Below are 21,944 nucleotides of genomic sequence, written 5' to 3' on the forward strand. Positions count from 1 at the left end.
TCGGGGTGTACGCCCCCAATATTTGCATATTCCAGCCCACGTTCCCAACATTATCATTATGAAAGGCATTAGACAAGGGCAGGAAGTCTGGATGTGCACAGCTGAATCAACAAACTAGGTAAGCAAGCAAGAACAACGGCGAAAAATGGCAGATGGAGCAATAATAACTGACATGATCCATGATATCATGATATTTTTAGTGATATTTGTAAATTGTCTTTCTAAATGTTTCATTAGCATGTTGCTAATGTACTGTTAAATGTGGTTAAAGTTACCATCGTTTCTTAATGTATTCATGGAGACAAGAGCCATTGGTATTTTCATTTTTAAACACTTGCAGTCTGTATAATGCATAAACACAACTTCATTCTTTATAAATCTCTCCAACAGTGTGTAATGTTAGCTTTAGCCACGCAGCATAGCCTCAAACTCATTCACAATCAATGTAAACAATGTAACAGTATACAATACTCACATAATCCGACGCATGCATGCCGCATGCATGACGAACACTTTGTAAAGATCCATTTTGAGGGTTATATTAGCTGTGTAAACTTTGTTAAGGCACTGTTTAAGGCAAGCGCGAGCTGTGGGCGGAGAGCACGAGATTTAAAGGGGCCACAGCATAAATCGGCGCGTTTATAATGATGCCCCAAAATAGGCAGTTAAAAAAATTTATAAAAAAAAAATCTATGGGGTATTTTGAGCTGAAACTTCACAGACACATTCAGGGGACACCTTAGACTTATATTACATCTTTTAAAAACATAATCTAGGGCACCTTTAAAGTAACCATGAAATAAATAAAAAAACCAGTTAAAAAAAAAACAGTTACTAATGTATTTACTGGCGTGAGGGCGGGCCAACCTGTCACTCACATGACATCACAGCAATATCAAACCACTGCAGACCGGGAACACCCCACAACACCTGCAGTTTTGGAGATGCTCTGACCCAGTCGTCTAGCCATCACAATCTGGCCCTTGTCAAACTCACTTGCCCACTTTTCCTGCTTCTAACACATCAACTTTAAGGACAAAATGTTCACTTGCTGCCTAATATATCCCACCCACTAATGAAGAGATAATCAGTGTTATTCACTTCACATGTCAGTGCTCATAATGTTATGCCTGATCAGTGTACTTCACATAAGGAACAAAAGACTATCGTAAGTTGTATCGTGTGAATATTATGGTATATGAATATGGTAATCACCTGAATATTATACCATCTGATATCATTACCATGATGCGCCACAGGATTTTCTGTAAGAAGATCAATTTTATGTTCATCTCAGTTGTAATTGGACTGTCACTTTCATTTTATCAGCTTCCATCGCCTACAGCAACTTTCAGGAGTGAATGAATTTATGAAAATATGTTATTAATCTGTCTGTTATCATATCTTTCTGAGATTAAGTTACTTTATTGCCACCTCTTTATTCTCACGTCCCAACATAATCACAAGAGTTTTTCATTCTTGTCCCAAGAGTTCTGGGGTCTTGTTCAAATTTCAATTTTTTTTTGCCATATTTGACATTTTATTGTTTTTGTTGATTGTAGTCATCTTAAACTATAGATTTTACAGTGCACTATGGCATCCAGTCATCACAATGTGAGGTAGCAGTCATATTGTGAATGAACAGCTTGGGAATGTGCAGCAGGGGTCACATGTCTCTCTGCAGGGCATTTTGGGCTGTCTTGGGTAGAGCCAGCGGCTGACTGAGTGAAACTCTAATCAGAGGTGACAGCTGGGATAGGTGACTTCCAGGCTTTATTAATAATGTGCTATTTTATGCTCTTTACACTCTCAGACCAAAAGGCAGGCAGTGTGTGGCTATAAGTCCCCTTGGACAAGTTTCTGATGTTCTGTCTTAGATATTGGTGTTTAGTTCGTAAATCAGTGAATCAGTGTTTTGAATGAACCTTTTAACGAAATGAATCATTCACATTTCTATTCCATGTATTTTTCGATCTTGATTAATTGAAATTTATTGGTGGGAAGCTGGGAGCTACTGCACGAATATTATGTTACACCCTTCACCAAATGAGTCGATGGTGCTTTGAATCTGAACGACACACACTTGAAAGGGTTGAACCTGGACCTCATCTTTTGAAAAAAAAAAGAAAAAAAAAATCAACTTTTTTATGGAGGAGGATTTGCTGATCACTGAACTGAATGTCAGCCTGGCATGCCAGTCAAGAAGAAATGGAGGAAAGAATTTAGATCTACTTTAAATTGTCATTTTTTGTAAAAACACTTAAATGTTTTCTAAAGTGGCAGTTTGTGGACTTGCAAAGTTTCAACTCAAAAGTTCAAAACGAATCGGTTAAAAGATTCAGTGATTCACATACACACACACAAACAAACAAACACTTGTCGCCACCTACTGGCTGAACGTACTGTAGTGTAACCTGCAGTCACCAAACAAATTAGTGGATGAACGGATTTGAAAGATTCAATTCACTGGGATTAATTAAAATCCCCACCACTAGTTGAAGTCATTTGTCTCTGATAAAGTGCGTTAATTTATTTTTTATTTGCTCAGGTGTATAACATTTTGAAAATTTAATCTCTACACAATTACAATAAAATAATCCTACATGTTCATATTATTTTAATTATGAATTATCATAAATGGTTGATTCTTAATGTATTGATTCATTAATTTAATCAATTGTGACCTTGGACCTCAAAACCAGTCATAAGTCGCACGAGTATATTTGTAGCAATTGCCAACAATACATTGTATAGGTCAAAATTATCTATTTTTCTTTTATGCCAAAAATCATTAGGATATTAATTAAAAATCATGTTCCATGAAGATATTTTGTAAATCTCCTATTGTAAATATATCAAAAATTTACTTTTGTACGTAAAATGCGTTGCTAAGAACTTCATTTGTACAACTTTAAAAGCGATTTTCTCAATATTTTGATTTTTTTGCACCCTCAGATTCCAGATTTTCAAATAGTTGTATCTCGGCCAAATATTGTCCAAACAAACTATACATGAATGTAAAGCTTATTTATTCAGCTTTCAGATGATTAAAAAAAAGACCCTTATGCCTGGTTTTGTGTTCCAGGGTCACAATTAATAATCAGTTATTGCATAGCAATAAGATGAAATAGATGAAATGAAATAGATAAGTAGCCTACTAATAAATATCTTAGATAAAATAGCTGGTGGTCTCATTCATTCAAAACAGGTTTATTTTGGTTTTATTGTTTCAGTGCACTGTTTTTATCTATGGCTTTCTCCACTACCGGATAATATATTGACCACAGTAGATGCTTATAATAGTTTCATCCCAGCCTGGTGTGCTTTGTGGGGTCCGTCGGCCAACTGCGCATGCGTACTATCGAACAGTCAGCGCTAGACTGACACTAAACCCTCCTGTTTCCTCTTTATGCGCGTTCGCCGCTATAGCCAAACATAACACTGCTGCACTTTACCGCTGTGAGAACTTTTCAAACAGCTTAACATTTTTCTAGCTACTTTCTCACCAACAATATCATCATTTTTAATGGGCTTACTGTGAAATTTTCTTTTATAATTAGCATTTTCCTAATTTTCCTCCAAAATGCCCGAGTTCATATCAGTGGACGAGTTTATCGTGGAGACTTTGGAGGACTACAGCTCTCCCACCACCTCTTCCTTCTACACCAAAATGACAAGTTGCCGAAATTCCGCCAACAACATCGAGGAGGTATGATATTGTGCCTTTATGTGCTGCCTTCGCTTCTTATTTGGTCTTTGACAGTTGTACAGCATGATGAATGAAATGAAGGTGTTCTGTACTGTCCAACATCAGGAGCAGGTCTCAGTGTGTTTTTGTGAAGGCAATATGCTTTTTATCCTGTTTAACAGTGCCGTTCTGCATTGCAGAACTGCTTAAGCCAATGAACGTGTTGTCTTTCATATTTTCCCCCTGCGAACACTGCTTCAAACATTACTACAGCAGATACTGATGCTCTTTGTCTTGTTGAATCCATTGGGCTGAGCGCAGCCTATTTCCAACACCCCAAACCATGTGATTTTAAGATAAATCGTCAGTTAAAGTGTAGAAAATTATTGTATTCATATAATCAGGGTGCTTTTAAAAATAATTAATATCATGTATCTTCCTTTTCCTGTGGTTTCTGTAGCTATTATATCGTGTAATTAAAAGAGGAAGGATCTCGCTTTTCATTAACATCTACATTTCCTCGTCGTTATTTTTAAATAATTTTTGCTGTAATATATTTCACTCTTTACCTCATATTTTGCCGCTATCTCGCGCTTCTTATCGCTCCTCGTGCGTCAATACGAGCTTCTGCTGTATTATCACGAGCACGTGCCTTTCATCCAGTGTTTATTGAGCTGCATAAACAAAAGCCGGCTTAGGATTCATGGATCTTCTGGAGCTAAGGAACCAGCCCATGAATATGTCATGTCATGTTTCTGGATCCATCCATTGTTGTTGTTGTTGTTATTGAACCCTCAACCAATCATTGCCTTCTGTTTTTAGGGTTAGGGATGGGAGGATTGGTTGATAGAGATGTTGCTCCAGGACCAACAAAGGATGTTGATCCAGGATAGTGATTATGTTAGTGAAGATCATGTTGTGCATCTCACAGAAATCCTGCTAATGTGAAGTATTTTGACTGCTGTTTGTCATCCTTTATCTGCAAAAATTAATCTAAAGCAAATGAACAAAAAGGTGCTTTGCTCACTGTAAAATTTAACACAGAGGTGTCATTTTTTAATATATATATATATATATTAAATATATATAATATAATTAAAATGTATATGAATGCCATTAATTACATATTTAAAATCTAATATATACAATGAACTAAATAAAAAATGATTTATGTATTTATGTGTCATGACAATTTAATGACATTTTGTTTAAAGGTTGTTTATTCAATCTAGATTTTTATTTACATGTATTGCTTTAGATTTTATATATTATAATTTCATTTATAAAAATATTTTTATGTATTATGTAAATTTGATTTTATCATACACTAAAAACTATCAGTAAAAAAAACATATTTACACAGTAAAATACCGTTTTCCATTAAAACAGTAATATACCGTAAAACAATGCATTCTGGGTAATATTATTTGTCGTTTTTATAGTATAGGCCTCTGTTCTTAAAACAACAAATATTACCCAGAATGCATTGTTTTATGGTATATTACTGTTTCAATGGAAAACAGTATTTTACTATTTTTATATTTTTATTCATATATTTATTCGTCCCCTCAAAAACATATCGCATATTGCATATTTTTGACACAGCACAGGTCATCATGTTCCTATAAAGTTGCACACATTTATTTATTTTTATGCACAATGGCTCTTGGATAGTGTTAATTTTGAACCCCAGTTGTGCCAATTTGAAGCATACAGCGGGGTCAGGGTGGTAACAATTGAATGATGACTGCTTTAATAAGAGTGACATAGTGGAATGTGAAGTAACCATGGTGATGACCTGGTCTGTGCAATGCACAGCCATACAAATTGAACAGTGCATCACATTACATGCTTGATTGTTTGGGCTTCATGTGACAGGATAGCACCCTTAATATCTAGCGAGCTTTGCACACGCACAGCCTCAGGGGGGTTCAGGACAAAAGGGCTATAAGAGAGACTTGAGTGGTAGTCTTTCTTCTGAACTTGTCTAGAGTAAGCCTCCACTATCCAAATCATTCCTCAGCCTTTTATAACAGAAACCTCAAGACTCGTCTCAGACCAGACTTCATTAATGAAGGACACCTCTGTTTAATCTGCCTTAGTTCAGATTTACAGGCTCTGAAGCAAATCCTGCTGCTTGGACAAGACCTTCAAAACAACTTATTAGAAGCACAGGAGGGCGAATGTATGATTAAAGGGATAATTTACCTAAAAATGAAAAATCACTTACTCACTCTCATGTTGTTCCAAACTTTATTTCTTCAATGGAACATAAAAGAAGATATTTTGAAGAATGATTTTCTCCATATGATGAAAGTTAATGGAGCTCAAAACAACATTGGATCACATTGATTTTTTGAATCTCACTTGTTTTTTTATGTTTGAACTCGTGAAAAGTTTGATTAATCACTAACCTGATATTAAATTAAAGAGGATGAATGGAGAGGGAAATAAGACAACACAGATGCTTTGCCTTAATCTGCACTGACCTCAAGAGAGATAATGGGAACCCCATGCTATAATAGAGTCTCTGTTTGGGTCATGTGACTTAATGACAAAGCTGGAACTGGAAAGATTTCCCTGGACATTTCTGATGATGATCCAATACACACCTCAGCTATCTCCCTTCAACACAACATGGTGCTTCTGCGTTCCCATTGTATGTTTCTGAAAGTTAATTGAAATGAGGTGCGGTTTGGGATTAGCAGAGGCACCGGAGAGGAATAATGAAAGATAATTGGAGTGCTTGGATAATCTGCCACACCAACAGAAGCCTTGTTTTTCCTGTATTAAGTAAAGCAAGGTTACCCATTCATTCAGAGCAGAGACACCTGATATTACTATTATCCTTATTCCTGGAACATTTGGTGAGAATGAGCAAAGGTACACTCACTAATTTTTTCCTCATTAAAAAGTTTTATAGGCCTAAAGAAATGTATCTAAAAAGAATTGAAATTAATTATATTAATCTTTTAGAATAATAATACTACTGAGAGCACTACTGATTTTATTTTTTATAATAAAATAAAATGAAATGAATTCAACACGTAAAAGTAATTCATACCCCATTTGACCAAACCCTGTGGCATTGTTTCCCCAGGGAACCAGTTAAATGCATTATTGTGAATTACTGCAGCACTTTGTGCTATGAAAGCCAATTTGACGCACTTACCTAGTGATTTCACAAACATTGATCCCAATTTCTTTTAGACTTAGAGGGACAGTTCAGTTTCAAACCTGCATTTCTTTTGTGGAACATAAAAGGTTCAATACAGTCCAAGTCAGTGGTAACCTAGACTGGCTGGTTACCAATGTTTCTCAAAATATCTTGTTCCTTAGAAGAGTCATGTGGTTAAACACCCATTTAAAGGTTTATTTCAGTATATCATAAAGCCCCGTGGCAACACATTTGCTTGCAATGGAAGTGGTATCAGCATGTTATTTTATATCATAAAACATCTGCTGACTTCATGATAAACCTGCTCTGGATTCCCCATGTTGCTGAGCTTGAACTGAGTGGGTTTTATGCTATTTCTGAGCGTGTGTGTGTGTGTGTTTACTTCAAACCAGTCTCTTTAGTCTTTAGAGCACTGTGGACACAATATAAATAGCATGCCTCACCACTTTATAAGAGACCTACAGGTCTAAATAAGCGTTCATAGTAATTCTGGACTGTATTTTTTCATCTGGGCTTCCCCAGATGCTAGTGGAAAAAATTACCAGTTTCTAGTTAGTTTTTACCTGATCTTACTCATAACTGACAGTCAATGACTGTGAGGAAGTGAACTCTTCAATGGTTGCATGGTATTATTGTGATATAGTTTGAGTTTCACTTCTGGCCGTCTTGGTTAAGGACCTGAAATCCACCAGTTGTGAAGAAAATGAACTGTGTTTGTCTGTGTGGGCTTTGCTTCATTAAGCACAAAAGAGGGAGATAAACATCTGGTCGTGCTCCTCAATTATAAAATGCCTCAGAGCTCAAAACATTATTATTGCAAGTCTTATGGTGGATTCGTGACATGAAGCATGGGGCTTTTATGTGACAGTACAAGAAACATTGTGTCTGTTCTGTTGTGGTGAATGATTAACATTTGAAGTTATTTAAATTGGATTTTATTTCACATTTGAGTTCATGAATTATGACATTATTATAATGACATTATGAAATTAATGAATTTAGACATTGTTTTCTCCTTGGGAACAGAAACAAGCTTTGGAAAAATGACTTAAAGATTTGATTTAAGATGTGAGAAGCAGCATTGTTGTCAAAGGAACATCTTGGCAATTTGTAACTGGGATTTTTTTATGATCTATCCCTATAACTCAAAATGCTATGTGCCATACAGTGTTGCCAAATGCTTTCAATTGAAAGTAGCTAAAACTGGTAGCTAAATGTCACTAGATGACATCACAATGGCAAATTCATTGATCTATATAAATATGAATATAGATCAGTGGGCAAAATAAGAATCTAGATAAGGTTTGTCCAAGAAGGTGCTAGATTTGTTCCTAAACTTTTGAAAAAAGTCTCAAAAAGGGGCGGTGAAGTCACTAAATCTAGTGACAAAATCCCTAAATTGCCAACACTGGTTCCATGTTATATTATAATAATATATACAATATAATCCATTATTAAGATACTATTTCATATTTGGATGAAAACAGAGTAGAGTCAGCTAATAATTTAATTCTAAATTTAATTTGCTGTATTATATTACAATATTATATATTATCCTATATTAACATGTAATAATTTTTCATCTTCACTGATGTGAAATTATATGCCATATTATATTACATGATACTTGTCATAAAAGTATAATATTATATATTGTCCCATATTAAGATATATTTTTTCACATTTTTTGGGTAAACTCTAAATTTTATATTCATTTATCCATTCATTAAACTGCTTGTCCTCTTGAGTCGCATGCCGAATATTATATGCCATATTATAATATTATAGGATCCCATCTTAAGATATTATTTCATATTGGTGTGAAAAATATTCACAACAAAGTTTAAACAGAGTTTCTGCAGTTTAAGGAAACACAGTATGTAAAAGACTTCAATGCTTCCCTCCCAAGCACAATGGAAGGCATAATAAGATGGCGGTTCTTTTGGTTAAAAAATGTAAATGTAAACTGAACCAACAACATTTTGGTCACAACTTCATAAGCCCATGTTTACCATGAGTATTTATGGCTGTTTATCACTGGTCTTACTTTGTTCTATCCTTTCTATGTGCGCTTTGGGGAATTTCACAAGCACTAAATGCACACAAAAAGCCAATTCAAAAAGGCCAGGCACCATTGCTGCACTATAGAACAAAAGATCTGGGAGGTTAGTCATGCTGAGTACAGAATTCACACTCTGCCTAGTCAGGGGAATGTGAATTTCAGCATGGAATGCCGTTCCAGGTGAAAAATACCACACGGTTGAATTGTTATTGGCCCAGTGTACACATAACAGACCTAACTGGAAGAGCTAAAAATAAAGCCAAACATCCTTGATGCAAAACAAATATCTCTGAATGTGTTCGGTTCCTGTTTGCTTAATTTAAAGGGAAAGTTTGCCAAAAATTTTTATTTTGTCAGTATATATTCAAAATAGTGCCAGCATTTTCATTTTGGGATTAGCTATCCCTTTAAGTGTTGGTTATATGACAGTTGACTCTTGCTCAGTGTCAGATGATTTCACATCACACCCAACATGTTTCTCAATTTGGGCTGAGGAGTTCATTATGGGCTCTCTGAACTAATAACAGTGAATTACATTTTCCTCTTCACACTATCATGTGTGACACCAATGAATATAAATTGCTTATAATCCTTGCTGGCATTTGACAGGCCTGTTTCCTTAGAGAATAAAAACAGCAAGATAAGACATGAGTGTTAGAGATAGAGGTCCTCGGCTTTGAAACAGGAAGAAGTCTCCATAGAAACTAGGATTATTTTTAAAGGAAGTTGATTTCATCAAGGCTAAGAAGAACAAAGAATCTAGGTAAACTGAGTTTTCTGCGAAGTCATGTTACAGAGTTTCATGTTATGAAATTCCACCTGCGCACATAACATTCAGTACAATAAACATGACATGAATGTTATTAATGCAGGCAATTTTCGGGATTGACTACCATATTTACAGTTGACTCACTACTGTATGAACAAGAGTCTGTTCACACTGAACATGTTTTTGCATTTTCCCCATGATGCTTTTAAATGTGCTACATATACATATTTGTCCATTGTCCATTAACATGGCATTCTAAAAATTCAACAAAAACATGTCAAGTAGTGTATTCCTGCCTTAACATGGACTCTTCCAGACAAAAGGAAAATCTGTGGAAAAGTCCTGAAGTGTATTCCAATCTTTAGTGGGTGTTGTTGTCATTAAAGGGTTAGTTCACCCAAAAATGAAATTTCTGTCATTAATTACTCACCTTCATGTTATTCCAAACCTGTAAGACCTTTGTTCATCTTCGGAACACAAATTAAGATATTTTTTATTAAATCTGAGGGTTTCTGAACCTGACAACGTCATTGCACGTTTTGAGGTCCAGTAAAGACATTGTTAAAATAGTTCATGTGACAACAGTGGTTCAAATTTAATGTTATGAAGTGATGGGAATACTTTATGTGCGCAAAAACGAAACAAAAATAACAACTTTATTCAACTATTTATTGTCTCCTCGGTCAGTCTCCTATTCTGTTGACATAGTAAATACAGTGCAACGCTTCCGTGTTTACATCCGAACGCCGGCTCAGTATTGGCCGACACTGTACATGTGAGCACCACGACACATGCGTGATATTTTGACGTAGGAGCTGGCCAATAATGAGTCGGCATTCTGACGTAAACATGGAAGCGCTGCACTGTCTTCACTACATCAACAGTATAGGAGACTGACAGGGGAGAGAAGAAATCGTTGAATAAAGTTATTTTTGTTTTGGTTCAGAAACCCTCGGATTTCATCAAAAATGTCTTAATTTATGTTCCGAAGATGAAGGAAGGTCTTACGGGTTTGGAACGACATGAGGGTGAGTAATTAATGAAAGAATTTTTATTTTTGGGTAAACTAACCCTTTAAGTTCATGTGCAATGTAGTTCTTCAGAATTTCAACTTTTAGGGGCCGTTCACACAGAACGCGTCTTTGCGTCTAAAAACGCGAGACGCAGCGCTCAGAAGTGGTTTTAACCCTTAAACAGGCAAGAGTGGAAAATGATAAGCAAAAAATATTTTCATGTAATTTTTTATATCATCTGAGCTTAAGTAAAACATATCCAAAAGAATTTTTGAAATATTTGATATATTTTGGATTTTATGAGTTGTGACTCCCAGGTCACGTTGCCTGATTAGGGTATAAAAAAAGGACCAAGTCATTAATCTGTTAACTGTTACTGGCCTACTTGCGACTGCACGCTTAAAACAATTATATCCTATACTTTCCCTGATGTAATGTTGACAAATTATATATCATTCAAAAGCTTACGAACTCAAGATTCAGCCTGTGAAAACCATTTTGAAATCGGACCTTGCTTTACCATAAAAATGGTACTTTAATTTCTTTTAGCAAGCTCCTCACCTAGTGGGTGGTGTCAGGTTTTGTATTACACAATTTATTTGAACTACTTTATAAAAAAAAACTTTTCTAATCTTGACAAAACACATATCATCGGAAAGTTCTGAGTCTCACGGTCTCATCTGCCAACTGTTTTTTGAAATTGAGACTGAAATGTATAAATTTGATACAGGAGAATGCATAAAAAAACACCCAGTGGCTATTTTTGGTACAACGCCTAAAAATCTCATGGGAAGTTACATTTTGTGATATCAAATTAAAATTTAGAACACAAATTGGTTAGACATATGACTTTGATTTGATAGTAATTTTAGAGTAAAAATTATTTTGTAAAATATACATTTTATATAAAATATTTACAGTACAGTCCAAAAGTTTGGAACCACTAAGATTTTTAATGTTTTTAAAAGAAGTTTCATCTGCTCACCAAGGCTACATTTATTTAATTAAAAATACAGTAAAAAACAGTAATATTGTGAAATATTATTACAATTTAAAATAACTGTGTACTATTTAAATATATTTGACAACGTAATTTATTCCTGTGATGAAAAGCTGAATTTTCAGCATCATTACTCGAGTCTTCAGTGTCACATGATCCTACAGAAATCATTCTAATATGCTGATCTGCTGCTCAAACATTTATGATTATTTTCAATGTTGAAAACAGTTGTGTACTTTTTTTTCAGGATTCCTTGATGAATAGAAAGTTCAAAAGAACAGCATTTATCTGAAATATAAAGCTTCTGTTGCATTATACACTACCGTTCAAAAGTTTGGGGTCAGTAAGAATTTTTATTTTTATTTTTTTGAAAAGAAATTAAAGAAATGAATACTTTTATTCAGCAAGGATGCATTAAATCAATCAAAAGTGGCAGTAAAGACATTTATAATGTTACAAAAGATTAGATTTCAGATAAACACTGTTCTTTTGAACTTTCTATTCATCAAATAATCCTGAAAAAAAATATTGTACACAAATATTTTGTACAATTGTACACATTAAATGTTTCTTGAGCAGCAGATCAGCATATTAGAATGATTTCTGAAGGATCATGTGACACTGAAGACTGGAGTAATGATGCTGAAAATTCAGCTTTGCCATCACAGGAATAAATTACTTTGTGAAATATATTCAAATAGAAAACAGTTATTTTAAATTGTAATAATATTTCACAATATTACTGTTTTTTACTGTATTTTTAATTAAATAAATGTAGCCTTGGTGAGCAGACGAAACTTCTTTTAAAAACATTAAAAATCTTAGTGGTTCCAAACTTTTGGACTGTACTGTAGAGTACATTTGATTTACAGTAAATGTAATCATTTTTAAAAAAAAAAAAAAACAAGACCAAACTTATGTCTATATTCCAAAACATTCTTAAATTACAACCATTTGTAGTGTAGTGTTACGTATATTCTCAAAAAGGGGAGCAACAGTTTTTTTTAATATGGTTACCTTAGACTTTTCCACTCTTAGGGTTAATCCCTTTTTTATACCCTAAACAGGCAACGTGACTCAGGAGTCACATACATTTCAAAACGTGCTAAATAACAACATAAACAACATATGACAAAAAAATTTTCTTCAGCACCCTAAGACATTGTTCAGAATTAATGTTAGCAGTAATATAATTTTTTCCCCAAAAGAAAAGTAAGTTTAATATATAATTATCTACTTCAAAATCTGAATGTTCTCCACAACTGGCAGCCATGTTGGATTTAGATCAGGCTGATTAATAGATCACTGAAAACTTGAAGCAAATCATGTGACCAGCATACTTGAGACAGACCAGGCATTGATAAATGATAAAAGGATTTAATAAAAAAATTGTTCTTATGCCCCAAAAAAGACAATAAAAACTATGTGACTCGTGAGTCACGTTGCCTGATTTAGGGTTAAAAAAAGCGCAGCATAGAACGCGAGAGTCTCGAGACGCGCCTTTGAGACGTTGATGCAATAACGACAATAACGGAAATAATAGAAATAGGCAAACTGCAGAATTTACAGATACAAGTTTTGACATGGAAAAAAAGAAAATAAGATAATAATGAGCGCCTCCGCCGCCATGTTGCCATTATATAAAACAGTTGTCATGTCAACTCGCAACGCTTGCCCCGCCTCCAAGTTCTTCTGATGTTGAAATTCTTTTAACTTGACACGGCGTCTTAAAAACGCGGCGCTCGTGTGTGAGGCGCTGCAAAAGACGCGAGACGCGAGCGTAACGGTCATGCACGTCCGTAAAGCGCGTGTTTACATAGAAAAACAATGGGAAAGTAGCGCATTGGAATAGAAAAACGCGTTCTGTGTGAACGGCCCCTTACACGCAGCGCCGCTCATCAATGTCAGTTTCAAAACAGTGGACCAATCAGACGAACTTGGAGGCGGGGCAAGCGTTGCGAGTTGGCATGACAACTGTATTATATAATGGCAACATGGCGGAGGAGGCGCTCATTATTTTCTTTTTTTCTTTTTTTCATGTCAAAACTTGTATCTGTAAATTCTGCAGTTTGCCTATTTCTATTATTTCTGTTATTGTCGTTATTGCATCACGTCTTAAAGGCGCGTCTCGAGACTCTCGCGTTCTATACTGCGCTTTTTTAAAGCCACTCCTGAGCGCTGCGTCTCGCGTTTTTAGACGCAAAACTATCTAAATGTACAGTTTTGTATATAATAGACTTCTCAGTTTGATCCTCAGTGGCACGTACAGAACATGGCAGCTGATCTATCTCCTTTTTCTCTCAACTAAAGCAGACAAATGAATCTGCTTTGCCAAAAGCTCTTTGGGGACACCCTCAGGTCTTAAACCCAAACCTTTTTTAGTCAATAAGACTTTGGAGATTCTCTTTTTGTGAAAATGTGATTATGCTAAATCACCTGTGATTAAAAAGATGGGAGCTGTTCAGGACAGAGCTAAATGGGCTGATGGGATATGAGCTAGGGAAGTGTTATGACCCTTTGCAGGGCTTCGTTCTATACCCTGAGGAACAAACTGTTTATCCTGAGTGAAGGGAGGGATAATTGGGACAGGAAATACAGTTTCCTATTAAATCTGTGTAGAAACTAGACATTCATAGACTGTAAAACTGCAGGCATGTTGCAATACTGTATGGAATGAAATCTTGTTCACAAGGCCACATAATGAATCACATGCTTTCTTATTGTACAACATGCGCACTAAACTGATGTGGTAGATGAAAATACATTTTAAAATGTGCCAAATTGTTAACGATTTCACCTCAGCACAACAGTCACACACACACACACAGCAATGTATCATGCTCTCAGATGGCAAGCGACTATGAAGCTGTTAATTAATTTTTCCTTGTTTGCTCTTGCTTATTTAGTGACACAACAATCAGACTTCATGCTCCAGTTACTGCCTTATAGTAACCAGATTGTTGCTTAATTCTGTAGTAGATTCGATTTTAGTATAGAAAATGTATCAGGTGTAATTTCAGCAGTCCAGTTTCAGAGTGCAAACTCAAGTTTCAACTTTCAAGTTTATTATATTTATAAAGCACGTTTAAAGCAACCTTGGTTGACTAAAGTGCTGTACAAAGTTACCTATGTCTATCACCAAAAATTAAAATAGACATTCACAAGATGTTAAACGCACAAGAAGGCAGATAGGTTTTCAAAAGACTTTTGAACTCAGACACCGTGGGCGCTGTTTTGATAGATAAAGGCAATTTGTTCCACAACTTTGGGCCAGCTACTACCAAAGCTCTGTCCCCCCTGCATCGCAGTCTAGATCTGGGTACCTGTAATAGATGACTGGTCTGTGATCTGAGTGATCTGACTGGCTTATGCTCAGTAACCAACTCTGAGCCTTTTATGATTTCATAATCATTTCATGATTGCGTGTAATTGCTGTTTTTGAAACAGGAAATATGTTTCTGTAAGGAGCCATTTCAAGTTCCATTTGTGGTTTATGTGTGTTTCTTTGTGTTTATGTGTATTTCAACACCATTTTAAAGGTGCCCCTACAACTTTTTAAAAAAAAATGTAATATAAGTCTAAGGTGTCCCCTGAATGTGTCTGTGAAGTTTCAGCTCAAAATACCCCATAGATTTTTTTTAATTCATTTTTTTAACTGCCTATTTTGGGGCATAATTAGAAATGAGCCGATTCAGGGTGTGTGGCCCTTTAAATCTCGTGCTCCACGCCCCAAGAGCTCGCGCTTGCCTTAAACAACATAAAAAAAGTTCACACAGCTAATATAACCCTCAAAATGGATCTTTACAAAGTGTTCGTCATGCAGCATGTCTAATCACATAAGTACAGTGTTTATTTTGATGTTTACATTGATTCTGAATGAGTTTGAGGCTATGATCCGTGGCTAACGGCTAATGCTACACTGTTGGAGAGATTTATAAAGAGTGAAGTTGTGTTTATGAATTATACAGACTGCAAGTGTTTAATAATGAAAATAGCGACGGCTCTCTTGTCTCCGTGAATACAGTAATAAACGATGGTAACTTTAACCACATTTAACAGTACATTAGCAACATGCTAACGAAACATTTAGAAATACAATTCACAAATATCACTAAAAATATCATGTTATCATGAATCATGTCAGTTATTATCGCTCCATCTGCCATTTTTTGCCATTGTCCTTGCTTGCTTACCTAGTCTGTTGATTCAGCTGTGCAGATCCAGACGTTATTGGCTGCCCTTGTCTAATGCCTTTCATAATGTTGGGAACGTGGGCTGGCATATGCAAATATTGGGGGCGTACACCCCGACTGTTACGTAACAGTCGGTGTTATGTTGAGATTCGCCTGTTCTTCGGAGGTCTTTTAAACAAATGAGATTTATATAAGAAGGAGGAAACAATGGAGTTTGAGACTCACTGTATGTCTTTTCCATGTACTGAACTCTTGTTATTTAACTATGCCGAGGTAAATTCAATTTTTGAATCTAGGGCACCTTTAAACAAATTGAAGTGACTTATGAATATATGGTCTGGAATGAAAATACATTTACGTTTATGCATTTGGTAGATGCTATTATCCAAACTGATTTACAGTGCATTCAAGATACACTACCGTTCAAAAGTTTGGGGTCTGTAAGATATTTTAATGTTTCTGAAGGCTGCATTTAGGCTATTTGATCAAAAACACAGTAAAATCAGTGATATTATGAACGATTATTACAGTACATTTTAAAATGTAATTTATTCCTGTGATGGCAAAGCTGAATTTTCAGCATCATTACTCTTCAGAAAGACTTCAGAAATCAATCAAATTTGCTGATTTGGGACTCATTATCAATGTTGAAAAGAGTTGTGGTGCATAATATTTTTGTGCAAACATAAAACTCAGGATTCTTTTATGAATAGAAACCTCCGTCTTATTCACTAATCCAGTCTTAAAAAATGTGCTGGTATCTGCTAAATGCATGAATGTGAATTCCTAACTCATTGTTGATGAGATCCTTCTTTTTTCTTTCAAAAGGCCTTGGACTCTGACCGCACAATCTTGCAGAAAATGAAGAAAGCAGCCAAAGCAAAGAATATCTCTGGTCAAGGTAACATGAAATAATATTGAATCTGTTGGGTTTATTACTTTAAATGTGCGAGAAAGTACCTAAAAGGGTATCATTTCTCGTTTAGTCAGGTGTTTTGGTTAGGTGCTAGCAACATTTTGTCACAAATGCAAGTCTTCACTCTGACATAGTTGTTTTGTTTTTATTTCATTCACATCAAACTGTAAGAAGCATTCATTTATTTTTGATCCTGTGTTAATACATTAGAAAGATTGAAAGGGCATGCAAAGCATTTCTTCCCGCCCAGCTATGAATATGAATGAAGTGGAAAGCAAATCCCCCTATGAGACCCAAACCCATCAACACCTCTTTCTGTTTTTAGTGTCACATGCCTTTAGTCAAATTTCCCTGTTTTGTTGGTTATATTTTCATGGTTTGTGCTGAACTTCTGCTGCTGTTCTCCCTCCAGACCACATATTACATTTGGAGTCATACATCAATTCCATGGAGAAGCTGGCTGTAAATTTCCGCAACAATGGAGAACAGGAAGTGGCCTCTGCCTTTAATAAGTTTGCAGAATTCTCCAAAGAACTGCTGATGCCAATGAAGAACTTGGTGAGACACATGCTCCAGGGAAGGTTTTCTGTTAGGCTTCTGCATAATCCCAAAGAGAATTTTAATATTAGCCACAGTTTGGACTTACAAGATAGGCCTTATCTGCAAACAGCTTAGCTTCCCCACCAAAGGTTTTCTCACCTCCCTGTCCACAGTTCCTTATCCTTTCCTGACGTGTTCACATTCAATTGATTTTAAAGTAAAAACCATGTTTTAATGTGCTTGTTTGCAACTAGGCAAGCATGTGCTGACATAAACTAGGTCTAAATGTGTTTTGCCAGCTTACAATTTCCGTTTTAATATTTCTGTTTTATCAGTTGAAGAGCATGTTGCACAACATCAACTTCTTCCTGGACTCGCTGGTAAAAGGGGATCTGAAAGAGGTCAAAGGTGTAAGTTGAACTACAATACAATACATTACTGTCTTGGGTTTGCTTTGTAAATGTATAGATTGTGATTATTTAGGTTTCATTTTAGTATTTTAACTTCCTTTATAGGCAAGTACTCAAATCGTTAGGCTGATAGTGTCATTTGTGATGCAAAATGGTAAAAACTAAAAACAATAAAAAATTATAAAAATATTATTAAATGTAAAATAAATCAAATATTTTACAAATAAATTCAGAAATATTCAATTAAAATATGTTAAATGTATATGAACGTTTAAAACTTCATAGGTTTAAAGAAAAAAGTACATTTGGTAACTAATTTTATAAGTTTAATAAATCACATTTGTATAAATATTGCCTTTGCCAGGACATTTTTTTATAGAACCAAACTGTATACCATTATAGTGAATGATTACCATATTCTTATACTATGGTAGCAAAAAAGAGGAAATGACAATGGTACCTTGTCCAAAAAAAAAAAAAAAAAAAATGTTACCATGTGACTTTTTTGATACTTTTGATTAGTCTTCCAGTATATATGGTGAAAATACAGATGAAATATGCTGGATATTATATCCCAGAAGGCAACAAGACATGTGTTCTCTGCCTCTACAAGCAGAAATCCATTACATAGATCATTACCATAAGCACAGTGTTTAATGTGAGCAGATGGTAAAAAGACAAATGATGACTTCTCTTAATTCTGTCTTGATTCTCGTCTTTTACTGTAAGATGATGTAAATCTCTGTTCTAACTCTTTGTTTTCATCTTGTCAGGACCTGAAAAAGCCTTTTGACAAAGCATGGAGAGATTATGAGAATAAATTGTGAGTGCTTTTTATAACACTGTTTTTAAATGAGGCTTATTCTGGCCATTTGTGTCTGTGTTTTTTGACACCCAGTGAGCGCTGGTTTATTTTGATTCATTAGACGAGATATTGCAAAAGCTTCAAAATAAGAAAGAGAAAACATTTTATCCCTTGTCTCTGTCACGACATTCTGTGTGTGCGTTTCAAGCAACCAATTTTAGAAACTGTGTAGGATATATTTTTTTGTGCCTCATGTGTTACATATTCTCTGCAGCATCACAATCACTTTCTCTTGTTCTTTTTTTCTCATATTTCTTTTCATCTTTATTACATGCCATGGTTGTTTAAACCAGTATTTCTCAACATGTTTTGCATTATGTACCTTCACAACAACATCAGTAGGGCTGAAGTGTTCCTTCATAGACAACAAATCAGGTCCTTTCTGCTCATATTACAATGGGTATCATGTAGCAATAACCTTAATAGTATAAAATTCACTTTTTAAAATAAAACTGTGGGAGGAGACTCAAAAGTAGCACATACATTCTCATCTTTGTGTCATTCACACACACATATATATAAAAAAAGATTAATCACAATTAGTTGACATTTTAATCTATTAGAAAGCAAAAAATATTTTAAGTCAAAAAATTTATATCGTAGGTTTAACATAGCAAAATCGAAAACTCATGACCTTCTAATCTAACTTCCTGATCCTTGATTATTACCAGAGATCCTTCCAGTACTTCCTGTATCGTTATTTTGCTCCTTCTAATTTCTGTTCTTCATTTAATTGCAATTCTCATAAGTGTCTCGCTTCACTTCTCTTACAATACTTTTGTATTGTGTTTCTAATTTACTCACAAATCAAACACATAGCATCTGTTTGTCTGTTATGTAGTGCTACACAATACAAAAGTCCACTTTCTGTCTCCTTCAGCACTAAGATCGAGAAAGAGAAGAGGGAACTGGCGAAGCAGTATGGTATGGTGCGCACAGAGGTGAGCGGAGGAGAGATTGCAGAAGAGATGGAGAAAGAGCGCAGGATGTTCCAGCTACAAATGTGTGAAGTAAGATCCGCTCGTGTTTGTGTAAGCTGCTATAGAGGAACATGACAGATATTGTTAGATTAATGCTGAGATCAGCGCATCTGTGTTATCATCAGTATGACACTTAACACTCCATTATGAATTAAAATTGTTGAGTTATCAAATTGTCCTTATGATATTGTTGAAAGACTAAACCAGAGGATCTCAACATTTTTGTCCGCCCATTGTCCGCAACAATATTTGAAGCCCCCCCCCCCAACTCACAATTTCTACCCAATAAAATATCATAGCCTAACTAGAAGTATGTAATCTGTCCCGGTATGTGGCTGTAATGAGCACGCAAGGACGAGTACAAAATAAATAGTCCCAAATGACACACTATGCACTTATACACTATGTACTTATGCACTTTGTACAGTACTCATCCATGTAATGTGTGTGAATTTTATAAGGTTATTTTGTCATTCAGCACAGTCTGATAGCCCCTCCCCCTGCGCTGCGTAATAAAAGCTGCATGAAGTTTCCAACATTCCACACTTTGTTTTTTTCTGTTAATTTAGTGCATCATCTGGGTATTTAAAGTGCACTTTTTCTTTTTGGAACTTTCAGTGTGAACACACTACCTGCACTATTTATACTTAAAAACTTCATAGAATAGAGCATTAGTACGCAAATTGGAATGCACCTAGAGAGATAACAAGGTAACTTAATGAACAACAGGTGAATGTAATCCAATCAGAAACCATAGACACTAACTAGCAAACAAAACTCAGGAAAAGCGGCATAGGGAACAGAATGAAAACGAAACCAAAACAAAAAGAGATCATTACAGAAATATCTTGATTTTTAGTTGTTTTAGCTTATTTTATGCTTGTTTTGTCTTACTTTAAAGGGATAGTTCACCCAAAAATGAAAATTTGATGTTTATCTGCTTACCCCCAGAGCATCCAAGATGTAGGTGACTTTGTTTCTTCAGTTGAACACAAATGCTGATTTTTAACTCCAACCGTTGCCGTCTGTCATTCTTATAATAAGAGTGGACGGGAACTCGAACGATAAGAGTCTAAAACACTTCCATAGACAAGTCCAAATTAAACCCTGCGGCTCGTGACGACACATTGATGTCTTAAGACACGAAACGATCGGTTTGTGTGAGAAACCGAACAGTATTTATATCATTTTTTACCTCTAATACACCACTATGTCCAACTACATTCAGCACTCGATTCGTAAGGTCTGATCGCGCTCTGACAGCGGCAGTGATGTCTAGCATTCATTGAAGTATATGCGCGAGACATCACTGCCGCTGTCAGAGCGCGATCAGGCCTCACTAAGCGAGTGATGAACGGAGTTGGACATAGTGGTGTTTTAGAGGTAAAAAATGATATAAATACTGTTCGGTTTCTCGCACAAACCGATCGTTTCGTGTCTTAGGACATCAATGTGTCGTCACGAGCCGCAGGGTTTAATTTGGACGGATGGAAGTGTTTTAGACTCTTATCGTTCGAGTTCCCGTTCACTCTTATTATAAGACTGACAGACGGCAGCGGTTGGAGTTAAAAATCAGCATTTGTGTTCAACTGAAGAAACAAAGTCACCTACATTTTGGATGCTCTGGGGGTAAGCAGATAAACATCAAATTTTCATTTTTGAGTGAACTATCCCTTTAAATGATTTTAAGTCATCTTGAGGCCCCCCTTGGAAGTTTGTTGAGGCCCCCTAGTGGGCCCTGGGCCCCTGGTTGAGAACCACGCCTCTAAACAGTCTCTGACAGATCTCTTATGCTCACCAAGGCTGCATTTATTTGATCAGAAAATAGAGTAAAATTGTAATATTGTGAAATATTATTACTATCTAAAACATTTGTTTTCTATTTTAAAAATATTTAAAAATGTAATTTATTCTTGTGGTGCCAAAGCTGAATTTTCAGCATCATTACTCCAGTCTTCAGTGTCATATGATCCTTCAGAAATCATTCTAAAATGCTGATTTGATGCTCAAGAAACATTTCTGATTATTATCAATGTTGATAACAGTTGTGCTGCTTAATGTTTTGTTAGAAAATGTAATGTATTCTTAAGGATTCTTTGATGAATAGAAATTTCAAAAGAACAGCATTTATTTGAAATTGATTTTTTTTTTTTTTGTAACAATGTAAAAGTCTTTACTGACATTTTTGCCACATAAAAGTATTCATTTTTTAAAATCTCATCTGTTTTCCTCCTAAACAGTACCTCATCAAAGTAAATGAAATTAAGACTAAGAAAGGAGTAGACCTGCTACAGAACCTCATCAAACACTACCACTCTCAGTGCAAGTAA

The 21,944-nt window shown here is 35.4% G+C and overlaps 1 protein-coding gene across 8 annotated transcripts in view; it reads left to right on the plus strand.

Annotated features, from left to right (window-relative positions):
- Positions 1-3,392: 3,392 nt before the first annotated feature.
- unm_sa1614 (un-named sa1614) overlaps positions 3,393-21,944 on the plus strand; it is a 49,878-nt gene continuing 31,326 nt past the window's right edge. For all 8 annotated transcript variants that reach the window (XM_048171817.1, XM_048171811.1, XM_048171818.1 and 5 more), the window contains exons 1-7: positions 3,393-3,709; positions 16,732-16,804; positions 17,232-17,377; positions 17,695-17,769; positions 18,543-18,592; positions 19,515-19,644; positions 21,855-21,940. In XM_048171817.1, the coding sequence (XP_048027774.1) occupies positions 3,584-3,709; positions 16,732-16,804; positions 17,232-17,377; positions 17,695-17,769; positions 18,543-18,592; positions 19,515-19,644; positions 21,855-21,940 (686 nt within the window). In that variant the 5' untranslated portion in view covers positions 3,393-3,583. The remainder of the gene's footprint in view (positions 3,710-16,731; positions 16,805-17,231; positions 17,378-17,694; positions 17,770-18,542; positions 18,593-19,514; positions 19,645-21,854; positions 21,941-21,944) is intronic.

Source organism: Megalobrama amblycephala, linkage group LG21 (genome assembly GCF_018812025.1).
Source record: "Megalobrama amblycephala isolate DHTTF-2021 linkage group LG21, ASM1881202v1, whole genome shotgun sequence".
In the NCBI taxonomy this organism is placed as follows: Eukaryota; Metazoa; Chordata; class Actinopteri; order Cypriniformes; family Xenocyprididae; genus Megalobrama; species Megalobrama amblycephala.